The sequence below is a fragment of the Rhinatrema bivittatum genome, chromosome 16 (assembly GCF_901001135.1).
Source record: "Rhinatrema bivittatum chromosome 16, aRhiBiv1.1, whole genome shotgun sequence".
Classification (NCBI taxonomy): Eukaryota; Metazoa; Chordata; class Amphibia; order Gymnophiona; family Rhinatrematidae; genus Rhinatrema; species Rhinatrema bivittatum.
Window position 1 is genome coordinate 27066593 of NC_042630.1, and position 22572 is coordinate 27089164.

A 22572-nucleotide genomic window follows, 5' to 3' on the forward strand; every position below is an offset into this window, starting at 1 on the left:
TTATTTCTTTATTATTTAAAAGATGGATGTCTCCGTCGCTCCCATTGCTTCGTCTACTTTAAATTCTAGTTAAGCTCCTCACGAGTACAGTCTTCCGTAAATCAACTGAGGTTTACCTCACTTCCAATTCCTGTTTGCGCAGTTTTCTGTGCCTCCTACTTCAAGCCCTTTCTCACTAAGCACTGAAGAGAAATAGTTAAGTAAGTCCACTTTCTCCTCACCAGTCTCTGCAGATTCCCCCCCACTGCAACTTTCGAGTTCTGCAGTCCCATCTTTGCCCTGTCACAAAATGTACCTGAAATAAAAGGTCTTGTTCTCCCCTTCCCCCTCCCCCCCGTTTCACTGTGTTTTTCCTTCCATTTCTGTCTTTGCTCTCCTGACTACTCAGCTTCTCTTAGATGTTCCAGATCTCTATTTACTCATACAGTTCCTGCATACCTAAGATTTGATTTGCAGTCCATTATTGCGGGCTGCTCTTGGTTAGCCTCGACGGAGGATTCGTCGACAGGTTTTATCATTTTTGGAGTTCGTGTAAAGGTCAGGCTGATATACAAAGGCCACGTTCTGCCCTCTTTGGTTGGTTTTATTTTCTTCCGGTTTCAACGCTATTCATATTTATGAGGTATGTAGTTTCATGTTGATTTTGTGTCTTTTATAATTTTTATATTGTTTATGGAATTTTACATAGATTTTATTGTTTCCGGCCTAGAAATGGGGATAGGTAGGATATCCAAAGGTTTTTAAGAGAACAGAAAAGTTCTGGCAGCTCTCCTGGCTGACCATTCAATACCCCTGTAGTCGGGAGTCAGACAGGCAGGGTTGCAAGGAGGCTGGGAACTATAGGCCAGTTAGTCTGACCTCTGTGGTGAGCAAATTAATGGAATCAATGCTAAAACAGAAGATAGTGCAGTTTGTCATGAATCTGATCAATTTCTTTGACTGGTGAGACCTGAGAGTTGGATCAAGGGAGAGCGTTAGATGTACTGTACTTGGATTTCAGTAAGGCTTTCGATACGGTTCTGCATAGGAGACTTATAAATAAATTGCGGGCCCTTGGTATGGCTCCTACAGTGACTGACTGTAGGAGCCATACCAAGTGACACAGGGTATTGTAGGAAATGAAGGTTATCAATGGTGTGCCTCAAGGATCAGTTCTCGGTTCAGTTTGGTTCAACATTTTCAGGAGCAATATTGCAGAGGGGCTATCCCTAGAAAGTATGGAAAACATGAGGAATCTAGTAAAGCTTAAGGCATGGTCTAGAATCTACAGGAAAACTGGTTCTTACCTGCTAATTTTCATTCCTGTAGTACCACAGATCAGTCCAGACTCCTGGATTTTGCCTCCCTGCCAGCAGATGGAGACAGAGAAAGTTTTACTGACAGTGCCATATAACCTAGTGTGCAACCCGCAGTCCCTCAGTATTGACCTGTACCAAAGCCAGGATAGTAGATTTGGCAGATAAGCGAGACTCAACTGGCCGTCCAGTGCTAGACTGAGCAGATCTGCAAACCAAGGTCTCTGAGGTCACTCCGGAGCCATTAGAATCACGTCTCCCAGGTGAAGCTCCACCCGCTGCAAAATCCTGCCACCAGCGGCCACAGCGGACATACAGCAGAATGTCCCGCAGCCAAGGAAGAACCAAGGCGTCTACTCCCTCTGCTCCGATCTCTCTTCTGCAACCGAAGAAGTGGGGGTGCCTTGGCACTTTGCTGAGTTGCCGTTAAATCCATGTGGGGGCTTGCTCCACCTGCAACAAATGACAGTCATTGCTTCCTCTGAGCTCCCACTCTCCAGGATCCAGCTGTTGATGGCTGAGAAATCCTGCTTGCACAATGTCGGGCCTGGCAACGTGAGAAGCCGCCATCAATGCCAGATACTGCTCCGCTCAGTGGATTAGCTCCCGAGCTTCCTGAGCCATCACTCGATTCTTGATACCACTCTGCCGGATGATATAAGCCACTGTCATCACATTTTCAGATAAGATTCTGACTGGATGGCCACGCAAGAGAAGAAGGAATGCACTCAGCGCCAACCGCACTGCTCTTGTCTCTAAGCAACTGATAAACCATGATGCTTCTTCTGCCAATCACTGGCCTTGCCCCAAATGATCTTGGCAGACAGTTCCCCAACTAGAGAGGCTGGCATCGGTGGTAACCATTGACCACTCCAGAATGTCCAAGTCTACCCCTTGATGCAAGGGGTCCCAACCAAGCCACCACAAGAGACTGGATCTGACTAACTCCGTAAGCGGCAGCGGAAACTGAAACTGCTCCAACAACAGATCCCACTGGGAAAGAAAACCGCCACCTGTAAAGGTCTCATATGAGCAAATGCTCAAGGCAGGAGTTCCAACGTGGACAGCATGGAGCTGAGAACCTGTAGGTAATCCCAGACCCTGGGCACCTGGCTCTCCAGCAATCTGTGAACTTGCAATTGCAACTTGACGATGCACTCCTCTGTAAGAAAAAAAAACCTTCCCCAGCTTGCTATCGAAGCGTGCTCCCAGAAATTCTAACACTTGAAATAGGACAAGCAGCAAGCTACTTCCCCGCTTATTTGTGAATGGCAAATCCTTTTTTCCCCACATTTCCTCTTACCGTTGAAGCATAGAGCAATGTTGGAGTCGCATTAACCGTGTGTATGTTGTTGAATAAGGGTATTAATCACCAGGTAGTAGCCGTCATTCCCGCAAGCCACCCCCATGCCTCTTCACTTCATTCACACCCTCTAGGCTTTATAGATCCGCAGTGTTTATTCAAAGGGGCGTGGGATAAACACTGCGGATCCTTACTGAATAAGGGGTAAAGCTAGCGTGTCGAAAACGTGCGTTCAAATGCCTGTTAACAGTGCACTCCACCGACTCTTGGACCAATCCACAATCCAGCCAAGTGATTGCAAGCGCTGCAGCACCAGATCTACCACTTATCTGCAGTGGACCCACGACTTTGCCCAAATGAGCCAGTCATCCAGTTTCTATTCAAAAACAGGAACCTCAAGAGCCACATTCACCTTTTTTTTCTTTAGATCAAAATTGGATGGAAAGATCCCTCCCTTGTTTTGACGCACAAAATATATGGAATACCTTCCTGTCCCGATACAGAACGGGAACTATGGCTCCCAGAGCTTGCAACCGGTCCATGGCTTCCTGAATCACCTTCTTCTTGCCGAACGGAGCACAAGGAGAAACCTTAAACAAAGTCCCGCAGTGGATGATAGAATTCTAATGCATAACCATCTTTTACCACTTTGAGAACCCACCAGGCTGATGTGGTCTTCGTCCACTCCCCGAAAAATAGAGCCAGAGCCTTTCAATCAGAGAAAAAGAGGAGTGGACTGAGCTCACTTCATTGGGAGCAATTGGCTCCACCAGAGTCTTGGCCGAGACCTTCTCTTGTCAGATTTTCTGCCCCCTTGAAAGGGCTGGTTCCAGGACTGCTGCCTCCCAGTGCCTTGCCCCTGAGCTCCCGCTGAAGGCCTACGACCAAAACCAGGACTGCCCTGCAAAGGAACCATTTCCTCTGGGCTTGTCCACTGGCAGCCTATGCCCTTTAGTCATACAGAGCATCAGCTGCATAAGCTGCGGCTGCCTCCAGCAGTCTGCCTGTTTGGCCTCAGATGAAGAAAGCAGCCTTCTAGCCTGTAATTGCTGAACCCAGAGCAAACTAGCTCTCTGCCTGAAGCTACTGCACACAGCAACCTGAATGCCAAGCGTGGATACCGCAAACATCCTCTCGAGATAAATCTCAAAATTGTTATCTTGCATGACCTTCAGCGCCACTGAACCATGAAACAGGTATGGGGGTCTTCTTGGTGACCGTAGAAAACCGTAGAAAACAATGTGTCCATTTCGTGAATCGGCAACAACTCAAGCGTGTCCTCCAGCAATTGATATAACTTTGTCATCGCCAGACCTAACTTGAGGCCTTTTTTCAGGAGTAACCCATTCCCTGACCACCAGCTTCCTCACAGACCTGTGAAAAGAGAAGGCTTTCGCTGGATCCCTAGGCCATCCATGACTGGATCCACTCCCTCTCAATTAGATTCCTCTTATCCGGAGCATCTGGGTTATTGGTCGAGTACAGTCGGATCTTTGCCGAGCTCAGGAGAATCCAAAAAGGCAGGAACCTGTGAAGCTCCATCTGACTCAGAGTCAATATCCGGACTGCCCACCACTGTCCTCATCCAGAGGACCCCGGGCACCTCTCATGGAACCAGACCCCCAGAACTTGCTAGCGTTTTAGCCGGCTGTGGCGCACCAGGCCTCTGAGCATGGTCCTCCTGCTTCCTAGCCGCCTTTCATGCCAAATATGCTCAATGTAAAAGCAGGACGCACCCTGAGGAGAAAAGAGCAGACTCCTCCAACTCGACTCTGAAAGGATCCCCTTCCTGTCAGAATCGGGGTCTCTGCGGTGGATAACACCCTGGCCCACTAGCAATAGCGGGGAGGGGAAAAGTTAGTCATACCCCCCCCCCCAAAACAGTCCCGATGGGCCGTCAGCCCCAGACAACATGGCCACCTTTCCCGCACCCGGCAGGGGAGGGGGTGCTGATTTGCCAGGCGCTCCTGCACCAGCTTTCGATCTAGTCTTCCGGACCGACACAGCCTCTGACAGCCCTGACCCGCCCTCTCCCCCGGAGAGGCAGTGGGAGCACAGTCCAGCGTGCGACCATTGTGTGTGCGTATCGCTACTGCCGACCGCCACCAGGACAGACCACGTGGCAAAAATCAGCTATGCCGTGCGACGGAGTAACACCGCCACCAGGAAACCTCCATGCAGGCCTGTCAAGGCTCACTGCAGCCTACCCGGCTGCTAACAATGTCGGCACTCCACTGCTCGAACTTTTTTTTTTTTTTTTTTAACTTTACTGAGCCAGAAGAAAAGGCAAGGAAATAAAGCACTTCCCTGACAGAAGGGCTGCTGGACTCTAATTTGTTTTCCCAGAGGGGAGGAAACCGGCTCTATCAGCTGAACACCCCCTGGGTGGCGACAGATTGAACTAAACCAGGGTCTCCAACCCCCTGCTTGTTCTCCTAACCACCAGGAGGGATAGCTCCACTAGGGAGGATAAAGTGACAAATTTGAAATTCTCTTATCCCTGTTTTTTTTTGTTTCCCTCCCTCCCCAGACTGTAGGGATTACACCTCTACCATCTGCTGGAGACAGAAATACTGAGGGACTGCAGGTGGTGCACCAGGTTATATGGCAGTGTCAGTAAAACTCTCTCTGTCTCCATCTGCTGGAAGGGAGGCAAAACCCAGGAGTCTGGTCTGATCTGGGTACGTACAGGGAAAGTCTGGCAGTGAAGTTTACCGCTAAAAAATAATGCAGGGTCATGCAAAAATCCAAGGGAGCAATACAGTACAGGGGGTGAGGGTCTTCAGCACACAAAAGTAAAGTGGGATCTGGGGATTGTATCCGACGAGTTGAAGCTAGAAGGCTGCTTGGGTGTATAGGAAGAGGGACTACCCCTTGGAATACTGTGTACAATTTGGAGAGACCGAACCTTCAAAGGGATATAAACCAGATGGATGTGGTCCAGAGGGTGGCTACTAACACGGTCAGTGGTCGTCATCATAAAGCACATGGGGACAGACAAAGATCTAAACATGTTTTCCCTGGCGGGAAAGGTGAGCTTTAAATACTCAAAAGGAATAAGTGCACAGAAGGCAGCCCCTTTCAATGGAAAGGAAGCTCTGGGAAAAACTCGGGGGTAACGCAAGAAATATTTCCAGAGAGGGTGGTGGATCCATGGAGACAGCAAGGGCAGTACGGGAATTTTTATAATTGTACTTGATGTTCTTTTTATATTGTGTGTGTTGTGATGTATCCAGCCCTGAACTTTGGAGGATGCAGGAAATTCAAGCGAATATGGCGAAAGCACAGGGGACCTTGGAGAGATGTGGAAGGGCAGCCTGGATGGGCTGTGTTTAATCAAACCTTCATTTACAGCCCTTGGTAGAGCAAAAGGCTCAGGGTAACTATCACCCGTGAGCAGGCCCCGCTGAGACATCCATCTAATCCCCAGTACGGGAACTGCTAACACCCGCTGTGCACCCCACGTACCCGCGATTCCAGGGTCGTAATGTCTTTAGCCAAGTCAGAGAGGGAAAAGCTGAGCACCTGCAGTTTTACTCACCCCATCATGTACCAGCGCCTTCCAGGAGTGCTCCAACTTCTTAATAAATCTGTCGAGCAAAGGGAGAGAAAAACAAGCTTAAATAAAGGGGGGAGAGAGACTAGAGCATGCCCATCTTCTGTGCCTCCTTCCCAATACTATAACTCAGTGGGATCAGGTACAGTAAAATAAGAAAGCACGAGATTATTAAAAAAAAAAAAACCAGCATAGCCTTAGAAGCAAGTTCAGGAGGTGATAAATGTAGAAGGTGCAAAGTTCAGACGTGCATCAGCTGAGTGAACGTTTTCAGGCACGGAGTTAAAAGCAAAAAATTGATAACACCATCTACTGCGTGCCTGGCATGCTTTGGTGAAATGCTGTCGACTATACAGTAGTTAGGCCCCTTTCTCCGGCACCTCTCACTCACCTGTACGCCTGCAACACATCGATAATGCCAACGTAGAGTAGCAGCCTTTCCCCCTTGGCATTGCGTGCTGGGATCCCGCCCATCCTAGAGAGGAGAAGCAGAGAGCTAAGACGGCCTGTCTACTCAAGTTACACGAGACGGATATGTGGATTCCCTCCATCTGCCTGGCACTGACACCACCATAAACTTACTGGCAGGTCAATAAAACAGCAAGCCAGAAACAGCTGGCCTGCATGTAAAAGGAACAACAAAGACCTCCATTTCAGCCACTCAAATGGAAATGTCCTTTACAGCAGCGACCCAGGTATTTTTGTTGAAGTTGCAAGCTGGGTTAAACGCTTGCTACTCATTAAAACTGTTTAAAAAGGAGAAATCCTTCTCCCTCTTTCCTGGTTCACACCTTAAGTTGCAATCTCTAAGACAATTAATGCCCAAAACGCACGTCCAACCCCCCCCCGCGAAACTAATGGCGCTCATCACATGCAAATGCACGTTGATGAGGGCTATTAGCTATTGTCCCCCGGATCCAAAAAAAAGTATGCCTGACCCGCACATCTTTACACTCAGAAATTAACGTCTTCCCAAAACAGGCGTTAATTTCCAAGCAGCCCAAAAAAGCACGATATTAAGTCATAGGAACCAAAAGGTTAAAAAAAAAAAAAGTGTGCACCGGCGGTCAGGTTAGGAAAAGGGACGCTCAATTTTACAATAGTCCGTTTCCCTAAACTGTGTACGGCCACCTCTCCTGGGCGCCCGCTGCCAAGGCGGCACTAGGGGTGGACATTTCTCCCTAGCGCCTCCTTGGTAGCTCAACCCCTCATTTAAATAGTCAATCTCGGGCCCGGGAGCGGTGGCTGGGCGCGCGTTAAGAAGGCGGGCACTCAAACACCGAGCGCCTGTTTTCCCCGCTGATATTCTGCATCGGCCCCTTTATTTTTAAGATCTGATTTTAAAGTTCTGTGATCCTAAGCCAGAGCTTCCCTGGATACCAGCAGAATAATTGCTTTAGGTCTCCAAGAAGGCTGGAGTGGACTGCATGGAGGGCTTATGGTTAAAATCCAAAAACTTTCAGTAGGCCCGGGGAGGCTGCATCATTACCCAGCAGCCTCATGAAGCTTGGTGGCTCTGGGAATTAAAAGCTTGATAAGGCATAATGGTCAGAGGAGGTGGCCTGGGTGTTGGGTTAAGTATCGCTCTTGTTAAGAATCAAAGCTGAAAATGACAAGGCCTCCCAGCAGAGGCCATGAAGGCCAGCACTGTAAGATTTGGGGCATATTTAGGACGGACATGGGAGAGAAGAATTGGTGTTGGGTTGCATATGGAAAGGCATATGCTCATCTATCCATAGAAGGATCTCAACTGTGCAGACAAATCTGGTCTTAAATCTACCAGCATATACCATGTTACTATGTCAATAAAAAAAAGTCATGTGCAATCAGAGGGCCAGCTTTATCCAACAGTAGCGCACCCTGTTGGTTGCACTGGAAGCCTATTTGAGACCATACAACTTGGAACAGGAATCGGTACAAGAAAGGAAGGTGAACGCACTGGTCGTCAGTCTCTATGGGACCTCCATGCCGTGCCTCTCCTTGGATGGACTCCATCGCTGTGGAGTAGAGAGCCTTTTGGCCTGCTGGCCTCCGCGTGTCCGTAAGGACCTCCCCATCCGCTGCCGCCCGCTCCTTCAGCGCCTGGTCCAGGTTATGAATGCCCACCAGCAAGCTATAGTCCATGATTTTAAAACTCTGCAAGACCTGGACAAAAGAAAGAAAACCCTGCTGATTACCCATCGGTGTAAGAAAAATCTTCACATCAAGGGAAAAAAAAAGACAGGAGCACTACAGCACGGGCAAGCCAGCTCTCTCTCGTTTCATGGGTAGATCAGGGCTCAAGATCACATGCCCACAAGTCACTGTCTATATACATTTTTTGGGAAGGAGGCCTTGAGTCACTGCCTACAGAAAAACTGGTACCCTAGATTAGCTCAAGCATGGGGGAGGGGGAGTGGATAAATATCAAAGCACACACCCTACAGCAGAGAAGCTGTGGCAGCTGCATAAGGTGAGATCTACAGCGCAAGCCCTGAAGGGAAAGCTAGGACAAGCATGGCAGAATCCTTCCTTCTCAGGGGACAGGCTGAGGGAGCCTGCACGAAAAACTCTTACCAGACAGTCCCTCTGGATGGTTTTGCAGAGGGCGCTGTACATGTCTGGGTCTAAGAAGAGCCCATCCTGGATATCCTGCATGAAGTCCAGGTCTTTGTAGGTGGGGAAGCTCTTCTCGCGCTCCTTCGGGGATGCCCGGCGCTTGTAGGTGGAGCCCTTCAGGTCATACTTCAGGTGCATCTTCACGGCGCGAGGGAGGAGGTTGTTCATTACCACGATCCTTATGTTCTTGCCACCGGCCTGCACACAGTATAGACCATAGAACTTGGGCAGCAGCGTGCGTGGATTCTGGTTCAAGTTCTGGAAAAAAACCCAAAAAATCCCCACACACAACAGGTTAAAATTGAAATGAGGAAAAAAACAAACCTTCCTCTGGCAGCCTTCCACACCCCTTCACCCTCGGGGAACCCCATGACTCGTACTGTGTACAGGTGCACAAATCCAGAAGCCGGAAACTGCAGAGCCAATGGATTCTAATTCCAAACACGTGGGCCTGATGAGCCCAAACCCCCTCCTGCCCGCGCCTGGAGTAATCACACGTGCTCTGATCTTCCATTTCCCCTGCATCTGGGCCAGCCCTAGAATGCACCAAGTGACTCCCCAGCACGGCTGTCGGGCTTGCTGGGAAAAAAAAAAATCACGTTCCATGCTAGCAGTGAGAGACAGGAAGGGCAGCACAGCGTGCGCTGCCAGTGCTTACTCACCAATCGTCTGGCATCCACAGCGGGAAGGAGGGGATTCTGGGAAGTTTCGTAAGTCAAAAATCTTCTCCCAGATTACAAATATATCCAGTCCCAAAACGATCTACCGGGCAAGGCATGGAATTCTCCCCTGGGACCCAGGTCCCATCCGGACACGGGGGCCCAATTTTGCAGGTGGCCTGTTGTGTGCCCCCAAGAAGTGGCAGCTCCTTACCATGTAGTACCCTGGCAGCAGCTTCTGCAAGAACTCCGCCTCCTTGTGCTGAACAGTTTTGATTATGAACTCATCATCCCCGGACACATAGAAGATGGAGCCACTGGCTCCGGAGTTGGAGAGCTCGATGAGCGACTCGTTGCACAGGGAGTACTGAACCAAAGAGAAAAAGAGATGGATGTAAATGGACAGGGAAACAGGGCAGAAAGGGTGAAGAGGTCTGTAGCCGTGGCCGAAGAAAGAGACGGCATGCATTCGCTACCTGCGGGCCGCTTCCCTGGGGACCGCTGAGAGAGGGGCTCACGCACTCCACATTTTGAGAAAACGAAACTGAATTTTGATCCAAGTGTTGAACAGATTTTACTGAGGCTCACAGCAGGCCATTTATGCTTCTAGAATTTTACGTGGTGAAACGGAAATGTGGGACGCTATGCAGTGCAGTAACAGTCCCTAGGAAGACCATGAACCGTAAACACATGCTAGCTACTCCCGCCTACGTTCCACACGTGCATTCCCCGCTCCTTTCAGCCATGGACATCAGGAAGACGAGCCCTTTTTTGGCCAGGAACAGCAGCATCACCCCTCCCCCCCATCTAACGCCAAGATAAAGAGTCGCAAAGTTTCACCAAAGAACTCACCAGGTAGTCATCCGGCCGAATGCCAAAGAGCTCACGGAAGTAGCGGAAGGCCACAGGGGCGTACGTCTTAAACCGGAAATCGTTGTAGTGATGGGCTGGAGTCAGGTTACTTCCCTCACTGCAGGGGAGGAAGAGAGGTGTCACACATGTACACAGCATGAGAAGAAGCCAGAGTAACCTTGCCAACATTTCTAATCTATCAAACAGATACAATCTCTCTGGGGAAAGGACAATTAGCCCATCCTACAGTAAAGCGTGGCATTTCCATGGGGCTGGGGGACTGGAAATGTTCCTTCGCAGAGACTGCAGCTTTCAACCGGTACATCTGTAACTCTCCTCTCGCATCCGCTTCCACCAGCGCTGTCTCCAGACCTGCACAGCTCTGCTCCCAGTTCACAGATCTCTTCCTGTCTCTTTTGCAGGAGAAAGCACAGCCAGATTCCTACCTGGGAAAGAAAATGCTTTCCACCACGTAGAAGTCTTGCATGAGGACATCCCTCTCAGGTTTGGTGCTCAGGCTTCCCACGGTGTGAGTGATGCCCAGCTGGATGGCACCTTTCAGGGCAGAGGATGTTGTCTGTGGACACAAGACAGGGAGCTGAAGCACAGGCAGAGATGGGTAAGAAGCACCTGCCCCATGAGCCGCACTTTGCCCAAGGGGAGAGCTGAAATCCTCACGATCCCAATTGCCATTTTGCTCTAAATCATTTTTTGGTGCTTCAGGAAGTGCGCTGTCTCCTGGGGCTTCTGATCTCAACCAGCACAGCGGCTAACGCTATGTTCAGCATGCTGGGGAGGGGGGGGGGGGGGGGGAACTAGCTAAGGAGCAGGCGCTTTCCCCAAACTTCAAACGCGGAACATCCTTAAGCAGGAGGGATCCTGGCACTTGTCACCCCACAACCCGTGCCATGCTCGCCAGCCCTACCCCAATCTCTGAACCGCAGCCCACCCAGTCTGCACCACACACCTTTTTGTAAGTTGTTTCCCCGGAGGGATCCACTCCACGGTGGCCAATCCTCTTCATGGTTTGAGCTGTGGGCTGCCCGGAAGAACCAGGCATCTGGTGAGGGAGGAAAGAAGAGGTTTAGTGTGTGCATTGCAGCTAACTGCTTCTCTTTCACAGCTTCCAGCGGCCTTGCTGGCTTTCAACAATCTGGGCGAGTGGCTGAGCAGTCTAAACTTGACCTGCAGCTACTATGAACTTTGGTACAGAAGATTTGTAACTTGCAACCTCGCACAAGATTGCTTCAACTAAGGACTTGAAAAGCAAGCTGTATTTCTCAGCAGCCCCAAGGCTCTTTAAAGTACATATCAAGTTTGACAACTGGTAAGGAAAAGATGGATTCCACCTGTAACAGAACTATTCTCATTGTACTAGGAAGTTAACTGGACCTCACAATCCTCATCTGCCATCAGATCCTGGGGCACTCACTCCACTCTTCACTTCTCTCCATTGTTAAATCTGATCATTAAATCCTATCTTTTAACCCTGAGCTTCCCTGACCCATCCTGGTGACCCCCCCCCCCAGCCAGTCAGGCTTTTGGGATACCCACAATTAATATGCATGAGAAATCTGCATACACTGAAGCTCTGCTGTAATCAGAAACCAATCCACCATTGCAAAACTGCTTCCTATCACTTCTCAAAAAATTTCTGAGATCTCATAAGAGACACCACATCAACCGGCTTGCCCTGTTCCACATTTACACCTTAAAAAAAATGTTAGACTGCTAAGGCAAGACTTCCCTTTGTTAAAGCCAGGTCTATTAATATGACCAGTAAAGGAAAATTAGTTCTTTCCTGCTAATTTTTGTTCCTGTAGTACCACAGATCAGTCCAGACTCCTGGGTTTTGCCTCCCTGCCAGCAGATGGAGACAGAGAGAGTGTCGCAGACACTGCCTCTTAATCCAGTGTGCCATCTGCAGATCCTCAGTATTACTTACGTACCCAAGCATAAAATAAATAAATCAATGCTATAATATTCCCCAGAATGAGCAGAGGGAAAAGGAAAATTTATAACCAAATTTGGAACTTTTATTGTAAGGGACTAATCAGAAACATGTGCCATTCTTCAGAATTATTATAGAAAGACAGATTGAGCGGACTTTCCAAACCTCCTCTCGGAAGGACTCTGGATGGATCCGTGGTACTACAGGGATGAAAATTAGCAGGTAAGAACCAATTTTCCTTTCCCTGTACATACCCAGATCAGTCCAGACTCCTGGGCTGTACCAAAGTTTTCACCAAAACTGCCGATGTCCGGGGCGTGGACGTCCAATCAGTAGTGTCTGGCAAAAGGTATGTAAAGACTGCCAAGCAGCTGCCCTGCAATTCTCAAGACAAAACTAATAGGCACTCTGCCTAGGAGGCCACCTGGGAGCGGGTAGAATGAGCCCTTAACTCCCCCAGGATAGGACAACCGTGACAGATGTATGTGGAACCAATGGCTTCCTTCAACCAACATGCAGTCCTGGCCTTTGATGCTTTCTGACCCTTTTTCGAACCACTCCATAGCACAAAAAGGTGATCCGACAATCTAAAACTGTTTTAGTGACTTCTAGATACCCCAGCCTTTCTGACATCCAGACTTCTTTAATTCCTTTGCATGAGGCATATTAATCTTTAGATTTGTAAAGGCTGGAAGCTCCACTGACTAAGTGGAATGCTGAAACTATTTTCAGCAGAAAAGATGGAACCGTCCTCAAAGAGACTCCGGAATCAAAAATCCACAAAAAGGGTTCGCTACATGACAGGGCTTGAAGTTCAGACACCTTCTGGCTGAACAAATCGCCACAAAAAAAACAAAAAAACAAAACGCCTTCAAAGTCAGATCTTTAATAGTGGCCCTCTTAAGAGGCTCAAATGGTGCCTCACACATGCCCTTGAGGACCAAGTTAAGGCTCTAAGAAGGGCACACCTTACGAACAAGAGAGTTCAAATGCTTCGCCCCATGAAGAAAAACACACCACAACACACAGATGCACAGCCAGAGTTGTTCCATGAACCTTGCCCCCGCAAGCAGCCCAGGGCCATCACCTGCACTCTCAGGGAGCTAAAGGAACTTATCAACAGGCCTCTCTGCAAAAAGACCAGAATCTGCGCCATCAACGCTCAACCCCTTATTCCGTACATCAAGACTCGAAGACTCTCCAAACCTGGACATACACTAAGGAAATAGAAGTCTTATGAGCTTGCAACAGAGTACAAACAATATCTTCAGGATATCCTTTCTTCTTTAAATTGCCTCCTTCCAAAGGCCAAGCTGCTAGACAAAAGCGATCCACTTGATCTGAAATTATGGGGCTATGTCGTAGTAGATTTGGCAGATGGCCCAGTCTCAATGGGCCATCCACTGATATATTGACCAAATCTGCAAACCAAGGCTTTCGTGGCCATTCCAGAGCCATGAGAATTATCTGTCCTGGATAGACCTCTATTCACTTTACAACCTTGCTCACCAGAGGCCACGGTGGAAACACACAGATCAGAATGTTGTGCAGCCAAGGAAGAACCAGGGCATTGATCCCTTCCTCTCCGTGCTCTCTTCTACAACCGAAGCAGCATGGTGCCTTGGCATTCCTCTGAGTTGCCATCAGATCCATATGAAGTATGCCCCATCTGCAAGAAATGAGGATCATTGCTTCCTCTGAAAGCTCCCATTCTCCTGGGTCCAAATGTTGCTGGCTGAGTAAATCCGCTTGCACATTGTCAGACCTTGCAATTTGCGGGGCCGCTATCAAGGCCAGATGCTGCTCCACCCAGCACGTCAGCATCTCCACTTCCAGAGCAACCACTCGACTCTTGGTACCTCCCTGGCGGTTGATGTAGGCCACCATCATCGCATTGTCTGACAGGATTGACAGCATGGCTGTGCAGAACAGGAATAAACTCTTGCAGAGCCAACTGCACTGCTCTAGTCTCTAGGCGATTGATGGACCAGGCTGCTTCCTCCACCAATCATTGACCTTGTACTGATTGGGACTGACACACAGCTCCCCAACCGGAGAGACTGACGTCAGTAGTCACTACCATCCACTGTGGCACCTTAAGGTCCACCCCGTGGCACAAATGGTCCTGGCCAAGCCACCATGAAAGACTAGACCTGGCGGACTCCGTAACTGGTAGTGGAAGATAAAACTGCTCTGAAATCTGATCCCACTGGGATAGCCATGCTTTCTGTAAAGGTCTCATATGAGCAAACGCCTTCAGGACCAGCTCCAAGGTCGAGGCCAAGGAACCCAGGACCTGCAAATAATCCCAGACCCTGGGCACTCAGGTCTCCAACAGGTTGCTAACTTGAGTCTGCAGCTTGACAATCCTCTCCTCCGTGAGAAAAACTTTCCCCACTCAGGTATCGAAGCACTGGCACAAGAACTCAAGAACCTGCAAAGGAGAAAGTTGGCTCTTGGATAGATTCACTATCCAGCTCAACGATCTCAGGCAGTGCAACACCACTTCTACTGCTCATCTGCAAAGATCTTCTGACTTCATCAGATGAGCCAGTTGTCCAGATATGGGTGAACCAGCATACCCTCCTTTCTGAGAGCTGCCGCCGCCACCACCACCTTGGTGAAGGTCCTCGGGGCTGATGCTAGACTGAATGGGAGAGTGCAAAATTGAAAATGCCTCCCCAGGTTCATAAACCAGAGGTACATCTGATGATTCATGTGAATCCCTATGTGCAGATATGCCTCCATCAGATCCAAGGAAGCAAAAAACTCCCCGCTTCGTACCGCTGCTATGACGGACCGCAGAGTCTCCAACCAGAAATGGGAAACAGAGCTATGTTCACCTTTTTTAAATACAGAATTGGACAAAAGGTTCCTTCCTTTTTTCGCACCACAAAATAAATGGAATAAACACCCATCCCCTCTTCGTCCTGGAGGACGGGTACAATGGCTCCCAGCATTCACAGTCGTCGTATGGTCTGCTGAATGATCAGCTTCTTCTCCACCGAGGCACAAGGAGATACTATAAACAGGTTTCTGATCGGCTGAGCAAATTCTAAAGCGTAGCCTTGTCCTATCTCACTTAGAACCCACTGGTCCAATGTGATTTTGACCCACTCCTAGTAAAAATGAGTCAGACCCCCGATGACTAGGACAGAGGAGTGGGCTGGCCTCGCCACGTTGCGCAGGCTTGGCTCCACCACTACCTTGGCCGAAGTCGTCTCTGTTCGCTCTGCGCCCACAAAATGGCTGTTTCCAGGACTGTGACCTCCCCGAGGTCTGCCTTTGGCCAACACCCGGAGCTCTGCTCTGACGGAAATGCCATTGCCCCCAAAATCGAGAGTGCACAGGGAGAAATCCTTTGGACTCTTTTGGCCTGTCCTCCATTAGCTTGTACACTTTATCATCTCCTAGATGCTTTATCATTTGCTCCAAGTCTTCTCCTACAGAAGTTTGCCCTTAAAAGGCAACGCTCCCAGCTGAATCTTTGATGAAACGTTTGCTGACCAGTTTTGTAACCAAAGAAGCCTCCTAGCCAAGACCGCAGACATTTATTTATTTATTTATTTATTTAGGGTTTTTATATACCGCCTTTCTTGATATATATATATCAAATCAAGTCGGTTTCCATATAACACAACTGTCGCCGGGGCGTTACATTGAACAATAAACATAGTATTGAACTGACGCCAGTGGCGTTACATTGAACAATAAACATAGTATTGAACAGGGAACGTGTATCTTTACATTAAACAGTCAACAGAATATTGAACAAAAAATGCAAATCAATTAATATTAAGTAATAATTGTGAAATAAAATATATAAAATATAGAATAGACGACAAAAAATGTTTTGATTAATAACTTAAATAAATGGTGCGAGTACTGCAGAATAGTTGATAAGATTGAGTTGTACATCTTAGTCCTGGAAGAAGTGCAAATGAGGTCATACAAACCATCTGCCCCATAAATGACCGCAGCCTCCAATTGCTCTGCCTGTTTAGACTCATGGGTGTCATATCCCTGTTACCTTATAACTGCTGTACCCATCTCAAACTAGCCCGGAACATAAAGCTGCTGCACACAGCCACATGGATGCCAAGAGCAGACACCTCGAAAATCTTAAGATGCACCTCGAGCTTCCTGTACTGCAAATCCTTCAGAGCTGTTGCGCCAGCTACCGGAATGGTGGTCCTTTTCGTAACTACCAAGACCGAAGCAGCCACCTTCGGCACCCTCAAGAGTTCCAGAGTATCTTCAGGCAAAGGATAAAGCCTATCCATGGCCCTGCTAACCTTAAGGTCAATCTCTGGAGTGTCCCACTCCCTGACCACCAGCTCTTTAACCGACCTGTGAAAAGGGAAAGTCTTGGCTGGACCCCTCAAGCCGGTCAATACCGGATCCACTTCCTCCAGGTCAGCCTGCTTCTGCGGAATGGTTATTCCTAATTCTGCCAGGACCGGCGGGATCAGGGGCCAGAGTTCTCCCTTTGAAACAAGCGAACCACCTTAGGATTGTCGCCTTCCATCGTTGTGATCTTTCCAACATCTTCTTCCGGACCCTGTGCTAAGCGAGAAGGATCAGAGTTGGGAGAACCATCCCCAGATGGCAACTCACAATCAGACTCCTCCTCAGAACCCTCCTCGGTGGCCCCTGTCCCAGAAGCACCAAGGATCCTTCAAATCCTAGTGGCCCCTAAAGCCTCCAAAAATCTGGACTTTTTCCTTGGGGGGGGGAGGTTCTGCCATCCTCCATTTGGGAAAGGGTCGTTCCGTGGTCTTGCGGGCCAAAAAGGCTTTGTGCAGCAACAGAACACATTCCAGCTAAAAAGGGGGAAGAACCCTTCCAATCCACCTTCAGAGGTTCTTGCTCCTCCTCCGACTGGCCCCCAGGGGCCTCCGGGCCTTCTCTGTGGAAAAGTCAGCAGAAGAAAGTGCAGGCAGGAGATCCCCTCCCCCTGCTGCAGCTTGTGCATTCGCCGTGAAGGTTTCAAGATGGCCGCTGTTCCCATACCGAGCGGGAACGGATCAACGGCCTCCCGCGTCACAGCTCTAGGCCCACCAGACCTGCGCTGAGAAGAAGATGCCGTCGCAGTCCCCCTGAATGTTCCCTCCCCACCAGAGCGGCATCGGTGACAGCGGCTGGCTCTAGAAAGGCGCGCGGCACTCTCTCCACATGTGGCACATCAGCAGCCACGCGGCATGGCCCGGCCAGACTCTAACCGTGCAGCACACGCCGGACAAGAAGAGCACGCTGGGAGCCACAACGGGTGCTTGCCACTTGACTGGAGCCCTTCTGCCACCAACAGGGATCACAAACAAAGAGAAAACGCTCCCTGCCCTTTTTTTTTTTTTTTTTTTTAAACTTTAAAAAACAGACAGACAGAAAACCAATCTGAAGGGTGGCAGAGGCTTCTCCCAAGTCTCCTAAGGAGAGGGAAGTGGACCACAAGCTTTCAGTCCCGGTGTGGAACAGAGAGCTCGTCCTCCTCTGAAAACCAGGAGGGATGGTCCCACCAGGACCTGCCAACTTCCCGGGAGGGAATTCCTTCCATTCTATATTTTATCGGTTTGGGGGTTTTTTTCCTCCTTAGGTACAGGTCTACAGGTTTTTGCACCTCCTGCATTTGCTGGAGACAGAGCAATACTGAGGATCTGCAGGTGACACACTGGGTTAAGAGGTAGTGTCTGCGGAACATTCTCTGTCTCCATCTGCTGGAAGGGAAGCAAAACCCAGGATCTGGGTACATACAGGGAATTTTGTTTTTCCAAATAGCACAATGCCTACTCCCAATGGAAACAAGGCACCTTTCTCTGCCCATAATATTTTCAGTGGCCCATGCAGCTTCAGCCTCGCTAATGGATACAGGGAGAGACCCAGGGGCATCCAAATTCCAAATTGCACTTGTGGACTGGATTTGGAAGGGGGACTGGACTAATTTTTTTTTTTTTAATAACTTTATTTATAGTTTCCAACATAAACAAAAAAACTACACATCTACACAAGGCACATGTCATGGAGTTAAGACAGTATGGTGATAAAGATTAACATTACTGAGAAGAGCACAGAATCTGGAAAGTCTTTGCCATTGGTGTATATTTCCTTACTATTTTTTTTCTTATCTCTTTGCTTTTGAAATTATGTGAGTGGAGTTACAAACAATATTTTCTTGCATTGTGTATGCATTATAAACAGGGCCCTTCGTTTTTTTGCCTGGGAATTTCAATGTTAAAACAAAAATGTGTGGAAAAGGGACTTTTCCATTGATTTTTCTCCTGTGTGTTATAACAGTAATTTTTCCATTGATTTGTTGAAATTCCCAGGTAAAATAAAATCCAAACGGAAAACAAATAAATACACCACAAAATGCACTTGCTTTACATCTGTGACCTACCTCGGAGGGGAGTGTCCTCTTGAAAGTGGCAGCTCCTGTCAAGACGAGCATCAGAGAGAAAGTTAGCGGGAAGGAGAGACAATCCCCTGCAAGATGGCACATGAGAGCAGAAGCACACCCAGTGTATGTGCGCAATTCCCCAGTCAGACTCCAGGTCACCTTGCTGTCCCCCCTAGCTCCACAGGGATCCAAAGCAATATCACCTCTGCACAGACTGCAACTCTGTTCTGGGTTCAGACTGGGTACTCATGTGAGTTACCTGCATGCCCACAGGACTCCCTCAGGGGCTTACACACACAGTTACTGGGATTATACCCGGGAGCTAATTCCCCCACACAAATACTCAGACACACGCTCTGACTTAGTACATCATGGTTCCAGGTCTTTAAGCAATAAGAAGGACAGGGAATAAGTAAAATCAGATAATACACACACATCTCACTTATTCTCACAGTAGTTACAATCATGTGACGGGTGTCTGTGTGAGAATCCCCTAAAGGCCCAACCTCTAAAAACATCCTCAGCCAGAGTAGTCAGAAGTAATTCCATTACAGACTCCCCAGCCATATGTGCTCCATCACAGAATATACCCATCTTCACTCTACAGATTTAGTTTATCACAGGACTGTATATTTGTGAAGGCTTCAAACCCAGCTCTTAATCCCACCTTTGTCTCACCGTGCAGCATTGATACAGAGCGTCCCAGTCACTTGCACTGCTCTGCTGAATGCACTCTACTGTGTTGACAAGCACACCACATGCAGTCAATAAATAATAGAGATGTGAATCGGAACTGAAATCCGAACCGATTCTGGTTCCGATTCACATCTCTAATAAATAAGCATTTCTCACTTCTAGTTACAGCTGCTCAGTAACTGTACAACTCTGCGACAGAACCAGGTTAGTGCTGCCGTCAAAACTCCCGTTACAATGCAACACCTACTAAGCAACAGGCAAGTCTTACCTGCTTCCTCAAACGGTGTCATGCAATGGTGCACATCGACACACACATGAAACAAACCTGCAAATTATGCTACAGACATTACACAGAGGAGGCAGTCACCACTCAAAGGGCTGAACCATTTCAACCCCAGCCTCTAACTGTGGACAAACCAGTTAGTTCAAAAGCGAGCAGCAAGAACCAGGATCTTCCCCTGGATTCTAAGTTTTGAAATAAACAAGAAAGGCTTTAGGAACTATGGAAGCTGAAAATGAAGGGCTGTTGGGGTTCATAAAATAGATTGGAAAATTCAAGTAGAGAAGTCAATTCCTTTTATTAAACGTGCCTGCCAGAATGAACAGCAAATCCCTAAACAAAAGGAATTAAGTCTAGAAGGATACTGGGACTTTAATGACATGCCTGAGTCCCTCTTATGCTGATAAGAGGAGCTTTGCAGGTTAAAACCAAATAGTTCTAACATTCAAAACACAAATGAGAAGGCCCCTGGTTTTAACAAGCCTCACAGGCCAAACAATCAGCCTCCACATGGAAATCTCACATGCCAGACTCTTGGTGAGGGAGGGAGAAGCGGATTTACTGAGCAAGACTCAAATCTGGACCCCTCTCTCTGCTACAATCATCCACTGATTTCTAGCACAAGCATGGAAAGCACATTCTACCTCTATTTCAGTACTTACCACTAGTGCATGGGCTCTCGCTGACAAACCTGTCTCTTCCTTCTCTCCGGATGCTGGTAATTAGTGATCCAGCACACACTGCAAGCAGATACCCTGTATCTGAATTGGTGCGCTGTCACCTGTAACCAGCACAGCGCTTCAAGGACACAGCAGTGCCCATATATACAGAACGCCCGCAAGCCTGGCTAATCTCGATTTGGTATGTGCACAGATAACAGGGGACAGCGTCAGCGAATCCATCCTTTCACTCTGGTTCTCAGAGACACGCAGTCATTACAGAAAGTCAAAAAGTGCTTTGCAAGGTTACTGCCAGGAACCAGCACAAGCTTGTTACGCCCACGAATCAAACATGCCTTTCCCTGGCAGGGCATGCAAGCAGTGATAGCCTTCCACACACAGCAACTACCTCTCCGAGAATCTCCCGCACGCCTCCCGCAGCACAGAGAGCTCAGGACTAGACAGAGGGAAAAAAAAAAAAAATGAAACGCTGAAAACCAAACAGCAATGGTTCTTACGATCCTTCACATCAACCAAGGCAGATCCAAAGACATTCAAACAGAACTTGAAAATCCTGAACTTTGCGTCCTATTAAAAGATTTGAAATGGTACACGCCTGGGTTTTTTCCATTCTGTGACAATACAGGAAAACGCATTGCCAGTGGAGGCCTAACCTCCTCCTCGCCACTCGGAGGCCGACCAGGACTCAGTGTCTCAAGCTTCTGCTCAGAAGGGGGTCCCAATGACCGATACATAATTTAAGCAGGACTCCTGCTGGGAATTTAAGTACAAGGGTGTAATACTGTGTCCAGTTAATGAAGGGCAATTAGGACTTGTTGAAAAAAAAACACAAAAAACGGATTAAAAGGTTTTATGTACTGCACATCTCCAACCACCACAAATGTTTCATGAAGATCTGTTGGGAAGAAGAGCTTCTTCCTACAGAAGTTCACCGGCTCTAAAAAAAACAAAACAAAACATGGTGGGTAAGAATTCATTCTGATCTATACCAGGATTTAGTTAACTGTATTGTAGGGCTAGAAAAGCCACCCCGATTCTCAATCTGAAGCTGGGCTCTGTGCTTGGCGACATCTCCGCCCAGTTACGGGTGAATGAACCAGGAGCAAGCAGGGGAAACACAGAGGAGTCCCCCTCCTGTAGTCTCCTGACCACCGGGGAGGGGCCTGACTGCAGACAGGACAATGGAGGGCACTGATACTCGGCCCAAGGCGGGGATATTGCATGTGAATCAACCTTCTTACATTATAGAACTTCTCAAACGAAGTAGAGGTGAGGACGGGACTCACTGCTACAGTTTCTTGAGCAGTGCCAGAGATGATGTGCTGCTCTACCTAGGACACTAGTCACTCCACGATGCTGTAGCTAACATACATTAAAAAAAAAAGAAGAACTGTAGCCTGCAGCTTTCTGTTCCATCTCAATGTAAACCACAAGCAGGCATCCTTTCTGGGAAACACACAGCTTCCCACGGCAGCATTAACCACACCAGGAATAAGTGGCTTTCTACCCTACGATGCCCCTCCCGATTCACATTAACGAAAGCAGAAGAGAGCGGTGAGGGGAAGGCTGGATACCGTGTGAATCAACGCACGGATGCTGGCCCCCCCATTACACCTCACCCTTTGATCAGAAAGGATGCCAGTGGGTGACTGTTCCAGATGCATTCAGAGAACTGCCAGAAGGGGGCATGAAGCAGTGAGTTATAGCAAAACTTCCTACCGAGCTGCATGGAAAGCACTGGCTAGAAATCATTCAAAGTCCCAGGAGAGGACCGACACAAAGGGAAGGGAAGCAACCCTCTGAAAGGTGCAGGTCCGTTAGAAAACATTCCATCTGCATTTATCATTAGGCCGTGAAACCCACGAGTTAAGTGAAGTTTCTATTTAGGGGAAAATAAAAAGCAGCAATTATGCCCCTTACTAGGCAGATGCATTCCCTTAAGTGCACTGGAAGACGTGAGGCCTTCCATAAAGGTTCATATGTCAGGGGGCTCAGCGTGCATGCATCCCTCCCAGCGGTCCCCATGGAAAAAAAAAAATCACACTATGTTGTTTGCACAGGCAAGAAATGCCAATCATGTTGAGCAGCTGTTGCGCCAGTCAGCCCAGGAATGAAAGCATGCAGACCGGCAGCGGAGGAATCGTTTGCTCCTTACTCACAAAGAATCCTGGCAGGACGCCAAGGCTCCTGATTCTGCCATCCAGGGATTCCCAAGCGGTGAGATTACCAGTGTGTCAGCACAAAAAATTGGCTATCCTGTGACTCAAAACTCCGGAGGAGAGGAAGCAAACTCACACAGGATCCCAGT

At 48.4% G+C, this 22572-nt stretch overlaps 1 protein-coding gene across 4 annotated transcripts in view; it reads right to left on the minus strand.

Annotated features, from left to right (window-relative positions):
* Nucleotides 1-22572, minus strand: part of PIP5K1A (phosphatidylinositol-4-phosphate 5-kinase type 1 alpha) — a 46020-nt gene that overhangs the window by 17360 nt on the left and 6088 nt on the right. For 2 of the 4 annotated variants that reach the window (XM_029580469.1, XM_029580467.1), the window contains exons 2-11: nucleotides 20653-20700; nucleotides 18609-18643; nucleotides 11231-11323; nucleotides 10710-10840; nucleotides 10264-10381; nucleotides 9626-9778; nucleotides 8711-9010; nucleotides 8094-8299; nucleotides 6546-6629; nucleotides 6140-6188 (exon numbers count right to left, since the gene is read on the minus strand). In XM_029580469.1, coding sequence (XP_029436329.1) covers nucleotides 6140-6188; nucleotides 6546-6629; nucleotides 8094-8299; nucleotides 8711-9010; nucleotides 9626-9778; nucleotides 10264-10381; nucleotides 10710-10840; nucleotides 11231-11323; nucleotides 18609-18643; nucleotides 20653-20700 — 1217 coding nt within the window. Of the gene's footprint in view, nucleotides 1-6139; nucleotides 6189-6545; nucleotides 6630-8093; nucleotides 8300-8710; nucleotides 9011-9625; nucleotides 9779-10263; nucleotides 10382-10709; nucleotides 10841-11230; nucleotides 11324-18608; nucleotides 18644-20246; nucleotides 20406-20652; nucleotides 20701-22572 lie in introns of those variants that run through there. The other 2 variants (XM_029580470.1, XM_029580468.1) reach the window with 2 other exon arrangements.